This window comes from Amphiprion ocellaris, chromosome 6, assembly GCF_022539595.1.
Source record: "Amphiprion ocellaris isolate individual 3 ecotype Okinawa chromosome 6, ASM2253959v1, whole genome shotgun sequence".
NCBI classification, from domain to species: Eukaryota; Metazoa; Chordata; class Actinopteri; family Pomacentridae; genus Amphiprion; species Amphiprion ocellaris.
Window position 1 is genome coordinate 7,237,535 of NC_072771.1, and position 17,329 is coordinate 7,254,863.

The following is a 17,329-nucleotide window of genomic DNA, read 5'->3' on the forward strand; positions in this document are numbered from 1 at the left end:
AGTATTTGTGCTTGCTGCATAAAGCAATAACACGAATATATGGCAACAAGAACGAACAGGAGATCATAGTTCACGGTCCATGAAATAAACACAGCCTGTTGTTTTCTTCCGGGATTTTTCCCTCTTCACATGCTGCGCCAATCAGCGTACACCTACGTCATCGTAAACGCCTTCTTTTGTAAACAGCGCCGCCAAACGACTGGGGGGAGATATAACATTAATTGGAGTAGGTTCAACTGCGAAAACACTGGTGTGAATGCGAACCGAACCAGTTGAAAATAGCAACATTGTAACAACTTTTGGGTCCAAACGAACCACTCTAGCGGAGTAACAGGTGTGAAAGCACCCTTAGTGTCTCATTTTTGTAATATTTTGTCTTGTTTTTGTTGTTTTTTGTCTTTTTTTGACAGATTTTTGTCGTTTGTCTCACGTTTTTGTCATTTTGTTTCTCGTTTTTGTTGTTTTGTTTCTTTTTTGTCCCGCTTGTGTTTTTTGTCTATTTTTTTGTTTTGTTTCTTGCTTTTGTCATTTTTGGTCTCGTTTGTGTCTTTTGAGTAATTTTTTTGTCCCGTTTTTTTTTTTGTCCCTTTGTAACTTTCTTGTCCAAATTTTTGTCTCTTTTTTGTTTTGTTCCATGTTGTTTGCCACATTTTTTGTCATTGTTTCTCGTTGTTGTCATTTTGTGTCTCATTGTTGTAATATTTTGTCTTTCTTGTTGTTTTTTGTTGGTTTTTTTGGTCTGACTTTTGTTGTTTTGATCATACAGTAAAATACTATATCATTCAGTTCCAGATACCTGTCACTAAATGTTTTATGCCTTTATAGATCTGTAGGTTGTAATGTGTAAATGAAAAACTGAGTTGTTGTTGAAATTGAATTTTTTATTGTTTTTTTTAGGAATTTCAGGTTGTTCATAATGTTTTGTAAAAAGATTATTCCTTAAATGTGAACTCCTTGCACTAAAACAGAGGAAAACTTTGGAGCTGTGGTTATTTCTAGGTTATTATGCAGTGATTTTACTGGTCCGGTCCACTGGAGATCAGATTGGCCTGAATGTGGAACCTGAACTAAAATGAGTTTGACACGTCTGATCTAGACATATGATCTAGACTATGGGTTGTTTTCTGAATTAGAATTGTGAATACTTGGTAGAAGTGATTGTCATTTCATTACAAGAGACCTAAAAAAGAGGACGTGACATGATGTTAAGTGAGAAAATGTCCTATTTACTGGATAAACTGGGAGGAAATGCCTTAATAACAGGAAAAGAAATCTGTAAAACATGTAGATCTCCTGGTAAAACATGAAACTGAAGAAAACGTATTTTTGTCACAGTGGGGGCAGGAAGCCCACATCTGGGTACACAATAAACTCACTCACTATTTCATTATCACTCTCAGTTAATATTGGTATAATGTGTGTTTTCCACACTCAGATCAGCGCCAGCCTATGAACACACACCGTAACAATGACTCACAACTGGCAAACAAAGCAGGAGAAGATAACACTCACCTCTAAGATTGGATAGAGTTTGTCTTCTTTCACACAGATTCCCAGATATCTGGAAAAACAAGAGCTATGTTCATCACTTGTTCATTATTACTGAAGTGATAAATTAAGTCACTTCGGAAGGAGGGGGTTAGTTTGGAATTATGTAACGTCGATGTTAATTTGTGTGTTTCTGCTCACTTGATTTTGTGACGTGATCAATGACACGTGACCTGCTGTAAATAAAGTTAACAATAGCACACTAATGTTTGCATGTAACTCAAGGCACCATTGTACATAAACTTCAACAAGCTATTAGCATGTACGGTCTGACAAAGTTTAAAACAAAGTAGAGGTCATTCAATCAATTGGTTCCAACTGAAGTCATTTTTAACGTATTACTTTTTTCAGAAAAAGGCTCAGTAATTTCCTGAAGCCTCAGACTCAACCTAAAGTTTTCACAACATCTTTTTTCACCAAATAATACTTCATAAGTGTGAACTTTTCTGCCATTTCCCATAAATACTGACAATGTTTTTATGTAAAGGTCCAGGCTGCACAGTTGGTGGTTAGCATTGTCGCCTTGTAGCTAGAAGATCCCCGGTTCGTGTCCCGGCCTTCCTGGGATCTTTCTGCATGGAGTCTCCATGTTCTCCCTGCACATGTGTGGGTTTTCTCCAGGTTCTCCAACTTTCTGTAGACTGTTACCTGTCCAGGTGTCCCCTGCCTTCACCCTCAGTCAGCTGGGATAGACTCCAGCCCCCCATGACCCTAATGAGGATTAAACGGTGTATAGATAATGGATGGATGGATGTAAAGGCCTGTAAACAGGAATAAAAATGCAGATACACTACCAGTCAAAAATTTGGATACACTTTCTCATTCAATGCTTTTTATTTGTTTGTATTATTTCCTACATTGTAGCTTAATACTGAAGATCAACACTTTTTTGTTTACAACATAATTCCATTTGCATTCTTTTATAGTTTTGATGTCTTCAGTATCAATCTACAATGTACAAAATAATGAAATATAAACCATTGAATGAGAAGGTGTGTCTAAACTTTAGACTGGCAGTGTACATGTTTTCTACATTTTTCCTGTTTTTTTTCATCAGGGTGATTTGGAACTTAAAGTTGGTCAAAGGTAGCTCTTCTTCAGCTAAATAATGAGCAATGAGACATTTATTATCATTTCTAATTCCTCATTGTTTCGGTTTGCCACTGTCCGGTCACAGCACAGGATTTGTTTTCTGGAGACATTGTGGTTTTTCAGCTTTTCAATGTTCAGAGTGTTAGCACTCCAATAGCAAAAGCCTTATTCCAAGTCATGCTTTAGCTGCACTGTTTGTTGGCTTTACAATTTACAGATGGCCCCTAAATGTCCCACATCCATTGGTTAGGCAGTAGAGCACTGAAGCTTCTGGTTTCCACTTAGTCTCTCCAGCACACTCTAACAGGAGTGTGGCTAAAGATCATTTTGAAATAATTCTAATGAGCTGTTTTACTGTCACATTTACCTCAGCGCAGGAGGTCCTCGACTTACGTCAGAGTTCCAGTCCTACAGTGTGATCTAAGTCGATTTTCGCCATAAGTCGCAACTCTGGTATAAATGTCAACAAAGCCATTATGTGCATCACATTATGATCAGTTCTTCATAAAAGTCATGAATACCAACAACTTTCGTGCATGTACGAATCATTTTACAAGAAGATAACAGAATATTGTAATGGACTGATATTGTTGTTGACGTTGAGGTTGCAATGTTTCTTGTTCAGTTCCAGATTTACCTAATGTCAGTGAACGTGCCATGTTTAGTTAGCTCACCTCTGATTGGCTGAGAGTCAGCAGTAGAGAGAGCTGGGAACGGCGGCTAATTCTGGAGCTAAGTTCTGGGGTTTTTCTAGTTATTCTGGCATTGGCTACGGCCCACAGTAGCCTGTGTGAAGGTTCAATAAACCACCAGAGAACCAGATAAAGTCTCACTCATTCATCAAAGAGGGTCGCTACAATATGTTGACCTGTTTTTACAACTTGACCCATGTTGGTCGGTGTTTGGCCCTGTTCCCAGCGTTTTATTCTATCTAATTTCACTTCCATGGAGACGGCTTTCCTTTTCTTCCAAGCATCAGAAGAGTCTGACTTACGCTTGGGAGCCATAATGAAGGACAAAAAGTTAGTGAATGTAGCACAATCCAAGGTGGCGTACAACTGGAGAACGGAAGCAAAGCCATCTTATAGCACCGCGTGACGACGTATTCATCCGCTCCACTCATCAACTAGTTCCATGTAGTTCAGACGTAATGACAAACACTGTAGGTCGATGATGTTGTAAACTGAGGACCCCCTGTAGAGTGATTTTATTCACCTAGGCAGGCCACCAAGGACAAAGACAGCCAGACCTGCTAAATGTCAGAAGCACCTGTGTGGCCACTGAAAATGTTTAGTCACACTTGACAAACTTTTGGTCACATGTTTTACCGAAATGTTACCGAAACTCTGGAGCCCGTCACAACATCATCCTTCATATGACTTGATAAGGTAGATTGGGATGTCATAAAAGGTTTCCTAAAGTCTTTACCTTACTATGTGAAGTGCTATGAGATGACATATGTTGTGAATTGATGCTATACATATAAAATCCCATTGAATACAAATACAAAACTGTAATATTGCCATTGGAAAACACGGCAATCGATTCAGGAAGAGAAGTAGTTTTAAGATCATCTAAATGTGAACAGAGAGAACAGAGAGAGGTCAAATGGTTAAAATAGGTTTTGTTTTTTACATGTTAATCTTCTGTCGCTGCCTTCACAGCTGAACATGTTCAGATATCACGTCTTTGACTCAGGAACCAAGAAAACTTATTTTATCTTAAACATTAAATTTGACGACAATTTAAATGATGCTCCACTCAACCGATTTATTGAATGACTGAGAGGCCTACAGCTGATCACAGTTATTATTAATGCTGTAACAGTCAGGCAGCTATTATCATTTCCATGAGTGTTTGTCCTCAGCCTACGCAGTGTGAGCGGGGTACCAGGTACTAACAGAGTGGACTCCCACTGCTTTCATCACAGCTGTAAGCACATAAGCTGCCCTCTGATAACCTCACCGCTGTGACCTTGCGAAATGGCGAAAATGAGATTGCTTAGACAAACATTATGTCTGCCTGGTTTCACACCTTACGTAACTGCGGTGGATGAAGGTGCCACTACTAAACAGCACTGAAGTCTCCTTTCATTTGTGTTGACTGCAGATGTCAGAGGCAGGAAGGCTGCACTTAAGTCACGCTGCAAAACCAGCAACTAAAATAAAATCATTTCGTGACATTTTACCTGCAAGTTCTGTGAGTTGTTGGAATTACTTTGAATTAAATTTTATATTTACATTTTCTTAAAGAAATACAAAACAAAATAGTGGCTCAAATGAATACATTTTGTGCTCCTGTCAGGTGATGATGGCCACTCTGTTTTGTTCATGCCATTAACATACATGAGGCGGGCGTAAGAACCACAGCTGTACAACTCTTCAGAGTCTCTGTTCATTTACATATATAAAGCGTGATATGATGCGTGTTTGATGTGCTTTGGTGTCCTCTGTACTTTTTTTTTCAGTAATTACTCTGCCAAGGAACGCGTTTGTTTGTCTGTCTGTCTGTCTGTCTGTCTGTCTGTCTGTTAGCAACATTACACAAAAACGGACTAAGTGATTTGGATGAAATTTTCAGGGAAGGTCAGAAATGACACAAGGACCAAGTGATTAGATTTTGGCAGTGATGCAGCTTATAGTCTGGATCCATGGATTTGTTAAAGATTTCTGTATCATTCTGAGATAGCAGCACGGCGTCACTGTAACCATGACAACAAGTGAACGCTACTTCAGCTGACGATCACATAATTGTGATCCTACTACAAATCCACCGCTGAGGACTTATCAGGACTTATCCATCAGAAATGATACAAGGAACAACTGATTGAATTGTGGGGGTGTTTCTGAGTCCCATCAGTTCCTGACGCCCGCTACATATTTAGGTCACGTGATTCGGTATCCGTACATAACATACACATGCATAATACACACCTGTGCTCAGTACAAGGTCATTTTGTTTGTGGGTACATCTATATTAAATGGACACTTTCTATGATGATTTCTGACATAATTTTTTTTTCAAGATTTCAGCCGTTGGAAATGATTCAACAACTGAGCAGCCTTGGAGGAGTACTGAGCTCTCTGAGTGCTTTTCTTTTTATCAATGCAACAGTATAATCTACAGTGAAATTATTTAATACAGCACAAATAATTATAAATATGTTTGAAATGCACTACCATTACATTGTTGCATAACTACAATACCCATTAAGTGAAGCTGTGAAGGCTGGAGTAAAGTTTGATGTGTGGGATGGTGTAGAGCGTGTTGAGAAGGGAGGGAGTGCATCTGTTGGGAGGAAAATCCTCAAGCAGTTTCTTTTCCTTTTTGCAGAGATGGAATCATTAGACAAAGCCCAGAGGTTTCAGTAATATGTGGAATATTACCTGACGATGTTGGGGTGGGAGAGTTTCTGCAGCAGGCTGATCTCTCGTATGATGCTGTCTTGGTCTACGTCGTTTTTGTAGATCTTCACCACCATCACCTTCCGACTGGTGCTGTGCATCACCTGAAGGACAGCGGTGTCCGTTAGTGAGAGCAGAGGCAGTGGTGGTTATATCAGTGGTGATGGAGCAGGCAGGAGAGCTAGAGCAGATAAGTCATCAAAATGACCATGTTCGCACAATGAAATTAATCTAAGGTTTGTTAAGTGAATGTATCCGTTTATAATTTCTAGAAGTGAATGTATTAATTTCAAAGCAAGGTATATTTACAAACCATTTCATGAGCCAAATTGTGTTCTTCTGTCTTGTAAAAGCTATGTAGGGTTGCTTTAAGGCAGAAGTTGACTCGACTGGAACAAAAGTCCAAAATCAGCAAATACTGTCTTCCTCAATCTCACTCAGTTCAGACACATCAAAGCTCTGATTTGCCCAGTCTCTCACCTATTCAGTGGCCTCTTTCTGGGTTATTCCATTAGGGACAAAGCCTAAATGTATGAAAATGAGCTCTTCTTGTAGCTCTGCTGCACTGGTATCATGGTAGAAAGTATGTAAAGTCTCAGCTGGGGGTGAGTATTACTCCCCCACAGTCTCAAAGCTGGTGGGCCAATCAAGGAATGGCAAGAATGTCCCAATTAGTGGCTGGAACAAAGCAAGCTTTAATGTCAACTCACACGTAGGCTAGCAGGAAGACAAAACGGGGGTGGTGGGAGGACAGAAGAAATACCTTATAGACTTTGGAGAAGAAGCCACTCCCGATCAGCTCAGCACTGAAGTTTTCCCAAAACTCCAGTTTGCGGACAGCTGTGCGAAGTTTCTGCCAGCGATCCACATGGTAGTATTTGTCTGAAGATTCACCATAAAGGGTCGGACTGGTGGGCTCTGAGGACACGTCCACATCACACATTCTGGAGATGTCCGCTGGGAAAGCAGAGACACACAGAGGCCTGTTTAAGTGGAGCTGTTATACAAGTGGATACTGCAATTTTCTGCTGTAATTAGTCATTTCATCAGTTTATACAACAAAATGTAGAAAGGAATCACTCATGAAATAACAGTCCAGCCCATGGTAGAACCTATCAAGGCAGACTGATTTGTTTTGACTGTATTTGTCACCATAGATCAACACAGATGTTTGTATTTCTGACTTATTTTCCTAACTTTGTCACATTCCCTGCAGTTCTGGGTTTGATGTGTCTTCTAGGGACGTTTGCTGACTGACGGTGGACGTGTTTATAGATCCAATCAGCTGCTAGTAAATGTGCTGGGTTGGGCTTGGTAGAATCCTACTAGAGCGCTGTAGGTCCCAGATCTGTATGTCAATACCTGCTTTTTCATTATGGGAACTAAAAGACCCGTAACCTGGACCTTTCCTTATGAGAACTTTCCATTGTATTTAACAAACGGGGAGGGAACGGCTGTAAAGACAACATGACTCAAATGTAAGTTGTTAAAAAGGCCACAGCAAGACAGACAGTCTTTTTTTATGTTTCCACATTACGATCTCCATTGTTCTTCATTATAAAAAGTTTAACAAGTCTTCGTTAATGTGCACACAACAGTGGACTGGTGGCTACTACTACCCGCCTGATTCATCAAGGCCAACAACACTGCAAGCATCACCCCTTCAACCCACGAGCACCTTGAAATAGGGTGGAACTAGACGGGAGCTTAGAGAGTCTTAAGGCCTTGGTTGGACTCCCTTGGGGACATGCACACAGACAACTGTTGGTCTTATACTGGTAGACCCTCTAGTCCCCTTGGAGTATGTTTGGAGGAGTCCGTTCCATATGCGCCGTAAGCAGTGTCTACAGATTTCAGGCATGCACACCACTGCTTTTGTAGCGTAGTCACAAATTTTGGGCACGTCTGCTGAGGAGTTCACATGGAGTGTCACAGACTTGGGCTGATCACAAAATCCTAATAGGACATGAACTCCCCTGGAAACAGTATTTGTGGAATTTTGGTGGGGTCTCAAACTGATTGCCAGTTTGCTTTTTTTGCCTTGCATTTTTATTTTTCTGGATCTTCAACACAATGGATCATAGGTAAAAATAGGCTATTATTGATGTACGATCCATGCATGAGGGCGATTCATCACCAGTTCAGCAGCACAATTTTTAATTCTTTTTTGATGCCAACCATGGTAAAGTAAAACACAACAAGCTTAACCCTGCATGGTGTTAAAATGAAGCAGCAGCATTTACTTTTCATCTGTTTTTCTATTGATATTATTCATATTCTTGTTGAAAGGAATAATGTTAAAATGAAAAGATAAAAAAAGTACTTAATAAATGCTGTATCTCAAAAAGTGGGGGGAAAATGACATTCCCAGAGCATGTTGGTACAGTTTGTGCACTGGAGAAAGATTCAATGCAAACTTATGAAAGGAGCCAAGCTAACAGAACTGTAATGTGGGTGGACGACAGCAGAAAGCAGAACCTGGGTTAACAGGTATGTTCTGCAATGGGGTGGTCAGTTCCATAGTGAAAATGTCTATTTGTGTCTAACGTGGATGTATTCAAGCCGATTCTCAGCCTGATTACTTCAGCACTGCTCCTTTTGACCAGGTAAAAATCAGCTAAGACTGGAGCCCTCTCTGCCTATACTTCTGTTCATTCACCTGCACATTCTCTTTTAGATTTATGTCTGGTTAGCTTTTATTCTAAATACAAAATGGAAATTGTTTAATTCTATGTTGATTCTAAAACATCATTTAGTATAAGCTGCATGTGTTGAATTCAAATAAATGAATGGGGTAGTTTTCTTTTGTTGATGATGAGATAAGTTCTTACATTTGCTAACTGGACCACAACATAATGTCCTAATAGTGCTGACTTTTATTTACTCCGAGTTCCTGCTTTTTATAATTCAACTGAAAAACTAGAGGCATTGTAGGTTTGTCAGTGACAGCTGAGGATCACGGAGCAATGAGTTGAACCAAACTAGATTCACATTTATATTCTGTGTCTTTATTAACATTCACATATTGTGGCATACATTGGCCCAACTTATTCTAAAATGATTGTTTCACACTTCTGCTAAATTGATTACAGTAACATAAAAGACTATGTGACAATTAACAGGGCAATTTATGCATTTACCTGAATAAAAGCAACCAAGGATGAAAGAGAGACTCACAAAAGGCCTAATTTCTCTCCCACTTATTAACTGCATGGATGAGGGAAAGTGCTTCCACTTCATGAGGCCAAACAAAGACAATGAATAATGTGAGCCTTAAAATAGAGGCAGGGCCGACTGATAACAGGTCACTGGACAGACACTTTCCAAAGCTGTCAACAGACATATTTGTCCTCAAGAGATTTAATGTAGCTGTAATTTTTTTTTTTTTTTTTTTTTTTTTTTTTTTTTTTTTACAGGGACTAATTAGTTAGCTAATGGTGTTGAAAGGCTCATTGATGATTAAAAAACCCTTGTGCAGTTATGTTAGCACATGGATAAAAGTGGGAGTTTTCATGGAAAGCATAAAATTGCCTGGGTGACCCCAAACCTTTTAACGGTAGTGTATATTTAAGATGAGTGACCCTTTATATATTCACACACTGCTTTCTAACTTGAAAAAAAGCACCTTTATGATGGACATGTGGCTAGCTGGAATAAACTTCCTACAGTGAAGCTTGTTCTCTGTTCCTCACAAAGGGGGTAGTCCTGACCCAGTTTCAGTCACAGAGGCCTGGTGTGACAGCAGTGAAGGTCAGAGTTTGTTTTTTCCAGGACAACAGCCTCGCTCGCCTTCACAATGACGCCGGTGGAAAGCGCGCGCTGACACGTTTTGTCAATCAAGTGAGGGGAATCAACCCCGGCTATTCAAGCTGCTTTTGTTCATTCGGCTTCGGACTAAACAATCGCTGCACTTTCAGCTGCGGTGCTGTCAGAGAGAAACGCTTACAGTGCAGCCCTATCATCTAGCTGTCACTCTCTGCCTCTGTTCTACTGTCTCTATCTGTCACTCTGCTTCTATTCTGTCTTGGTTGCTTGGTTCTGAACCTTTTGTTTGTTGCACGCTAAGATGGAGGCTGAAAAATATTCATGCTTGTCCCCCCAGTTTTCTGCCTGAGTTTTGATCACATTTAGTGCAGTATCATGAGATAGTTGACATTTTAATTGCTTTTACTGGGAAAACTAACAGATTTTTTTTACTGAGATAACATGGGGATGCAGATTGGCTGAGAATGGTCCTAAGTGGTTAGTGATGGCTGCCATTTTGTGCTGGGAACCAACAGGATCACCTCTGTCTTATCTTTATTTAAGTGAAGGAAGTTTGAAGTTATCCAGCACTTCACCTCCTGGAGGTAAGTTTAAATTAGAATGGTTGAGGAGAAATCAGAAGGATTTGGTGGCAAGTATATTGGGGTGTCATCAGCACAACAATAGAGTGAAACCTCATGTCTATGAAGGGAGCAAGTAAAGAGAAATTAAAATGGGCCCTAAGATGGACCCTTGAGGTACTCCACATGTGATGGGAACATAAATGAGGAGCAACTCCCAATTTTTACTGAAAAACACAAATCTGCTAGGTAACAGGCAAGTAAATTTGGCACTAATTAAAAAAAAATGAAAATGGCATCTTCTAAGGACATCAGCCAGTCATTTGAAACACTTAGTAGCAGTGGATCTGTGCTGTGTCAAGCCCTAAAACCTGATCGAGAATTTTCAAAGCATAAACCACTTTTTCCAGAACCTTCAACAGGACAGCATATACTTTGGGTGGCCGCAAATTTGCATGTTAACTGCATGCTCTTTTTTACATTGTTCCTCCATCTATTTGTACGTAATGTGTAGCTACTATCTATCTATCTATCTGTCTATCTATCTATCTATCTATCTATCTATCTATCTATCTATCTATCTATCTATCTATCTATCTATCTATCTATCTATCTATAAGAATACTGGATCAGTCATACCCTTTCTATACACTGTCAACTGGCTTACGTATGGGCCTGTTTTAGGTATTTTGTGGCCCAAACTTGACAATGTAAGTTAGGTTTTGATACCCAGACTCCAGTACAGTACAGTGCAGGCTAGGTTTACAGTTTTTGCTGGAGTGATTTTTGCCCTAGGGTGGTAGTGCTCTGTTTCAGTACCCAGAACTGGACCAGTGTACTTGCATCAGTTGTGGGGTATCATTCACAGTTTGTCAAAACCCTGACAAATAGACAAGTTCCTTCTTCTGGCATACAGGTTGTAGGCTGTTATGGGAACCAAACCATTCCAGCTACCTGGAAATAGATGGTTTTATCGCTTGTAGTGTATCCTAATAAAAGAAAACATCTTTGACGCCTTACGAACCCAGAGAAAAGATTTTGAAGTGCTCTTTTGTGTACTATGAACATTGCCTTGTTTTAACATTATTTTTTGAATGCGATTTCAATATTAACTCCATTTCCAAATATCATCCAAAAGTATTTAAAACATTTTCCAGGTAAAAACCAAATTGCATATTTTTGATTTCTGTAAAATATTGTACAATTTATAAAAAGAACCCATGCCAGCTGACAGTACACACTGTTGTCTGTGTATGCGATTAGTACAAGTAGTATAATGTCACCATGGTGGCAGATTGCTTCTTCTTGTTTTTTTCTCACTTTTACAGCTAATGATGAACATATTCTACAGTCTACATCTCTGTTTCTGTTCATTTCTCTGTTCCATAGTCTCTTTCACTCTTTGTCTGGGTCTCTGCCTCGTCCTTTCTATTTCCCTTCCACTGGTGGCTCAATCCAAACCAGCACACTGTCGGTAAACACGGATATTCCATCTGTTATGTCATCCCTAGCTTTCTGAACATTTCCAGGCCTGCAGTTTGGGTTTACCACGTGCCGTGATCTTTCACAGGCCATAAAATCCACATTTAGACATAGGATTAAGAATCTGCTTACACACACACACAAGCAATCACAAGCACATATATAAATACATACTCCTACATTACTGTGAAGATTTCAAACAGTATGTACGATCAAGAGACAAGAAACTGTGTGGTCTGCTCATGGCCCTAGACATGCTTTCTACAACAGCTCTGTTATCGTCAGACATGAGATGAGACGGTTACACAGGAAATATGTCATTATTGCAACCTGCTGTGAATTTGACCTGTTTCTGACCATCCCCACCACCTACAGGAATATCAAGGCTGGCCCTCACCGTGCTGACGTCCTCCCAGCTGATAAGGAATGCTGCTCAGGAAAGTTGCACAGTAAAAACCAGTTCACACCAAAGCGAGATTTTTCCCCAGAACGCCATTTCTCAGCACAGGGATTCACTCTGAGAGGATCTGTGTGTGTGCTCATGATTTCTGAGCGATGACTTCCCAAACAGGGAGATTCACGTCATGGTGAGGTCAGAGCAGTGACTCACTCAAGGGTTCACACTTGAGGTAAAAACGATACAAGTCACACCGTGGTAGGAAGAAGCCTCTGCTGCTATTTGCACCAAACAGGTGTTAATGAAGTTGCTGACACGCTAACTTCCCAGAGGATATGTTCTGCCAGAGAATATTTCAAATATGCAAAGACACACATGACACAAAGATGGACCAATTCACCATTTCTCTTCTGGGGGGGATTTTAAAACCATTACCTGTTAGCTTTGTCATGTATGGAACCCTTCTCCCATCAAACAAACAAAAACACTACATGGTCACATTAACAAGGTAGAAACCTTGATTTTCACTGGGCTTTATATGTTGAGGAAGATCATTTAGCCAGGACAATAGCCCGTCTGATGATCTCAAAGCTCTCCTGACAGCTTTCCTTTCTTGCCATCATCATATTAATTCGAAGTTAGCCTTATATGTTGGTGTCAAAATGTTTCCTGCCCATCAAAGTGACAAATAACACAGATATATTTGTACATTTTACCCTATCAGGCTCGTGTGATGAATCTCTACTGCTGTGCTATTACATTTGGGCCAGTTGAAATACAAATACCTGATTGTTGTGTTGCTTTTGGATGTTATAATGATAGAAATGTCAAAACCAAGCAACAAAGAATAACATTTCACACTGATCCTACAATATTTACCAGGTGGCTTAGAGAAGCTACTAAATTTCATTGAAGTCATACTTTAGTTTCCTGTTACTTTGATTTTTAGTTATATAAACTGAAAGATCCCTTTATTGGAATACAGATACACTGATATATATATACTGTGGAATTTTATTCTCAGTTGCTTGGTTATGACATATCTTGCATTAATAAATGTTAATAATGTAAAAGTCTGGAGAAAAAAAGATAGAATTTGAACTATTTAAGTCTAAAATCTCGAACCAAACCTATATCAACAGTCACTGATACATTTTTTAACAAACCAAACAGCTGCAAAACATGTTTTACATTCCAGAAGGTGTGATTATTTTAGTTGTGGTTAGACTTCTTGTCCAGATAGACAGATAAACATCGTTTCAACAGAGCAAATCTGTGGCTGTTGACATGTTGCTGTAGGGGAAACCGGTGTGGATAAAGCTACAAGCATAAAGATCTTCATGGAAAAGACAGATTTCACTCTGAACTGATAACATTCAGGGTGGAAATTCTCCCTGTGGATATTTCAAATAGAAGGACACAGTTATGGATGAGATTACAATTTCAGGATACAAGTGTTGGACTAAATCAAATAATAAATAAATCATTGACCGGGTTAAAATGACTGCTTAGGTCAACCCATAGAGAAATACATCTGGTCTGAATGGAGACAGTCCAGAGTTTGGGTGGATAACAGCAGCCTCAGAGCCACAGTGACTTCAGGCGTAAAGTATTTAGATGATGCCGACAACTGCACCACAGCAGAGCGTTAATCTGCCCTTAACAGCCTGCAGTCATGACATTTTTAGCCTAATGCATTAAAGTTGAGCGCTCCATTTACACCACAGCCAAGCCACAGCAGTTGTTAACTGCTTCATGGATTTTCCAAAGCGAGATGATGCTCAACTCAAAGGCATGGAAGGCTCGGCTCTTTGCCTTCATCTGCAGGTTTTCACAAGAAAAGAAGGCAGGCATCATGATCACGGATACGTAGGATGGGCTGACCTCAGATCAGTGAGGAAGAGCCAGAGTAGACCACACATAGCTGCGGCTGCCCACTGGCATCAACCACTGAATGGTGGGCAAAGCAGTGATGCAGAACCATGCAGAACATTTTAGAACATTAACCATTAAGGCCAAAAGAAGACGATGCTCACATTAAACTAGTCAGTTCATCCACTGGTAATGCAAAAACATGGATTAGTGCACGTTTAAGAGTCAAAATCAAAGGGAGCCTTTAAATTTTGTGGTTGATTTTGAATGTCAAGTACTTCCTATATCCCTGCTAAATGAATAGCAATGCTGACCTAAAGTATATTTAGTAAATGTACTGTCCTCTTTTCATATTTTCTGGTGATCGTCTTGTTAGTTTTTGTAGAAGTTCAGTCGTATACGGTATGTTTTTTTCAGCATTATCGATGGTAGTGCACAATAGCACTGTTCTGATGAAAAACAATGATGATTTTTTTTCTTCTAGTTGTGTGCAGGCAGGAGGAACAGTGTGTCACAAGCAACACATACAAGACAAACCAAGGTGCCGCTGGGTAAAAACCGTCACACAAATGCTGACAAATGCGTTCAGACATTTAACCTGCAGTGGCTCAGTCCATACCGACTCACCTGCTAGCTCATGTCAGGGATTTCAGAGAAAAAAAAACCATGTCAACTAAAACTAAACCTCTTCTTCAAATACTTTACTTAAAACATTTCAAATTTGATCCTTTGAGCTACTTTTCTTTGAGCTGCACATTATTTGCATCATTCGGTTTCAGCTTAGAAATATCAGGATTTGCTGCTTTTATGTTTATTTTGAGTGGAATTAAAATGCAGCTATTTGGGTTTTCTGTTAGCAGCTGTATCACGCTGTTGTTGTGATCTATACTAGTGGCTGGCCATAGTTTAGTGGATACTACTGCTTCCTGAGCACAGGTTAGGACACACAAGGTTCAGGGTGTGATTTCAGACAAAAGCGCTGTTTGAATGCCACTTTAAAGACACGTCAAGTGTCGGTTGACGTTTTATGTTGTTTGTCACGCTCACTACAAATGCAATTGTTGCATTTATTGTATTGTAAGTGACTAATACAGACCAGATTACTTATGGTACAGCAGCAAAGTTTGGAGAGAGATTATATGATAAAGCAGGATAAGTATAGTATAGTATAGTAGTGTATGCATAAAGGCATTCATATCAGGGAGGTGCAAAAAGAAAGATACAGAAGATGAGGTAAAAAGCTATTCATCAGATTTCAAGATTCAGACTTCTGGCATTTATCTGCAACTTCTAGCCTGAGTGAAGAATTTTAGCCGGTCTTTTTAACCTATCTATAAATACCTACATGTCACTGATTGATGCTCAACCAGTTCATCAAAGTGTCTCAGCTGTAGTAAACTCTTGTCGAAGTCTTTCTTGTCTTGTTGCTCAGGAAATGATACATTATACATTTCTTCTCCTGTTTCTTTACTGACCTCATTCACTGCCTTCTCGTCTCATCTTACGTTGTTTTGTTTTCTTTCTCCTGGAACCTATTTCGGAGGTTAATTCACGAACCACACCAGCTCACTCACTGCATCGTTTTTCTTTCTTACTGCAGTAACTGCATGGAAAGGAGGATCATTCTGAGAAAGAGCAGTCCAGAGTGTTAACTATTCTTATTGCACAACACTTAAGTAATAACCACCATGAGGATGGAAACACTGTCGGACGCAACAGATAGCTGCCGTGGTAGTCTTGGCTGAAATGTGCTCTGCCCTGCGGTAAACCTCCCAATACCACGGTGAAGTGGTAATGTGGGTAATGTTGCAACCCAGGATCCATGGAAGAAGACGTCATAGCTGTAGACGCTAGCTTAAGGGTGATCTCTTGGAAGTGGTATATGAAGGGATTGTACACAAACTCTTAGGCGCTGGGGGGGCACGGTCAGGAAAGGGAGAGGGTATTCATTGTTCCTGCTGAAAGGACGGCTGACTAAAAGTTTGGGGACAACAGGGGAGGGACTTGATGATTGCCCAATGAGCCGTGACATTTGCACAAAAGCAGGACTTCCCCCAAGTGGAATGCAGCCATCATTAGAGTCACGTTCACATATGCACGCTTTCCGTTGATGTGATGGCATCCTAACTTCATGTCAGAATGAAAACCCTGCTCTCTTCTCTGAACGAGTCGCAGCAGGAATCCGACGAGGTCGGACCGAGTCGCATTTTCGTATCACTTTCAACATAAGTCACCAAAACACACCAGACACATGCAAGAAATGCACTTTGTGTTGTGCAAAGTGACCTGAGGATGGTTTTAGTCCACATTTCAGCCCCACTGTCCAAAAACATTGTAGATGTTGCATAACTGGTGTCTCAAAAGGACATGATACATCTGAGCTTTTGCTGCTGCTACAAGTCAAAATGTCTGCAATGAAAACGGTTTGTAGTTCGACATGACAATCTGACTCCCTACATGTAGACTGTAGGTATAACCCTGCCGCTGGCCATGCACTTCATGGCTCATTCCAGAACTGGAGGACATTTTATGCCAAATTTCCAATAATCCATGTACAAAATACTAAAACATGCAGTAGTTGTGTAAATGTTCTTGTCCTGAGACCAAATTAAAAAAAAAAAAACTCAGAGAAAAGAATGTTTGAAAATATTTTAAAATACCAAATAAGTCTGGAGTTCAACCTAAAATGCCATTTTTCTCTTGTCCCACCCCCCTGTTGACCAAACTGAATCTCTAATAAAATAATTCAAATGAAATTTAAATCTCCTTTTTTTAATTTTATTTTTTTCATTGATGTCTCTTGTAATTGTGGGAGCATTTTTTAATCAACATAATATTTTAAATAATATTCATTATGCATGGAACGTGTCCCGCAACATATTAGCATCACCTGTTGATGACATTTTCGTTGTTTTGTGTCTCATTTTTGTCGTCTTGTGTCTTGTCCTTGTCATTTTATGTGTTGTTTTTGTCATTTTGTCTTCTTTTTGTTGTTTTGTGCCTCATTTTTGTCTTCTGTGTCTTGTTTTTGTCGTTTTGTGTCTAGTTTTTGTAATTTTGTGTCTTGTTTTGGTTGTTTTGTATCTTGTTTCTGTAATTTTGTTTCTCATTTCTGTCAATTTATGCCTTGTTTTTGTAGTTTTGTGTCTTGTTTTTGTCGTTTTATGTCTCGTTTCTGTCAATTTTTTAAAAGTTTTTTTTTGGCCTTT

The 17,329-nt window shown here is 39.6% G+C and overlaps 1 protein-coding gene across 2 annotated transcripts in view; it reads right to left on the bottom strand.

Moving 5' to 3' along the window:
- zgc:162952 (PKc_LIMK_like_unk domain-containing protein) overlaps positions 1 to 17,329 on the bottom strand; it is a 37,143-nt gene that overhangs the window by 9,683 nt on the left and 10,131 nt on the right. For both annotated transcript variants that reach the window (XM_023269456.3, XM_023269457.3), the window contains 3 exons: positions 6,808 to 7,001; positions 6,027 to 6,148; positions 1,513 to 1,561 (listed from right to left, as the gene is read on the bottom strand). In XM_023269456.3, the coding sequence (XP_023125224.1) occupies positions 1,513 to 1,561; positions 6,027 to 6,148; positions 6,808 to 7,001 (365 nt within the window). The remainder of the gene's footprint in view (positions 1 to 1,512; positions 1,562 to 6,026; positions 6,149 to 6,807; positions 7,002 to 17,329) is intronic.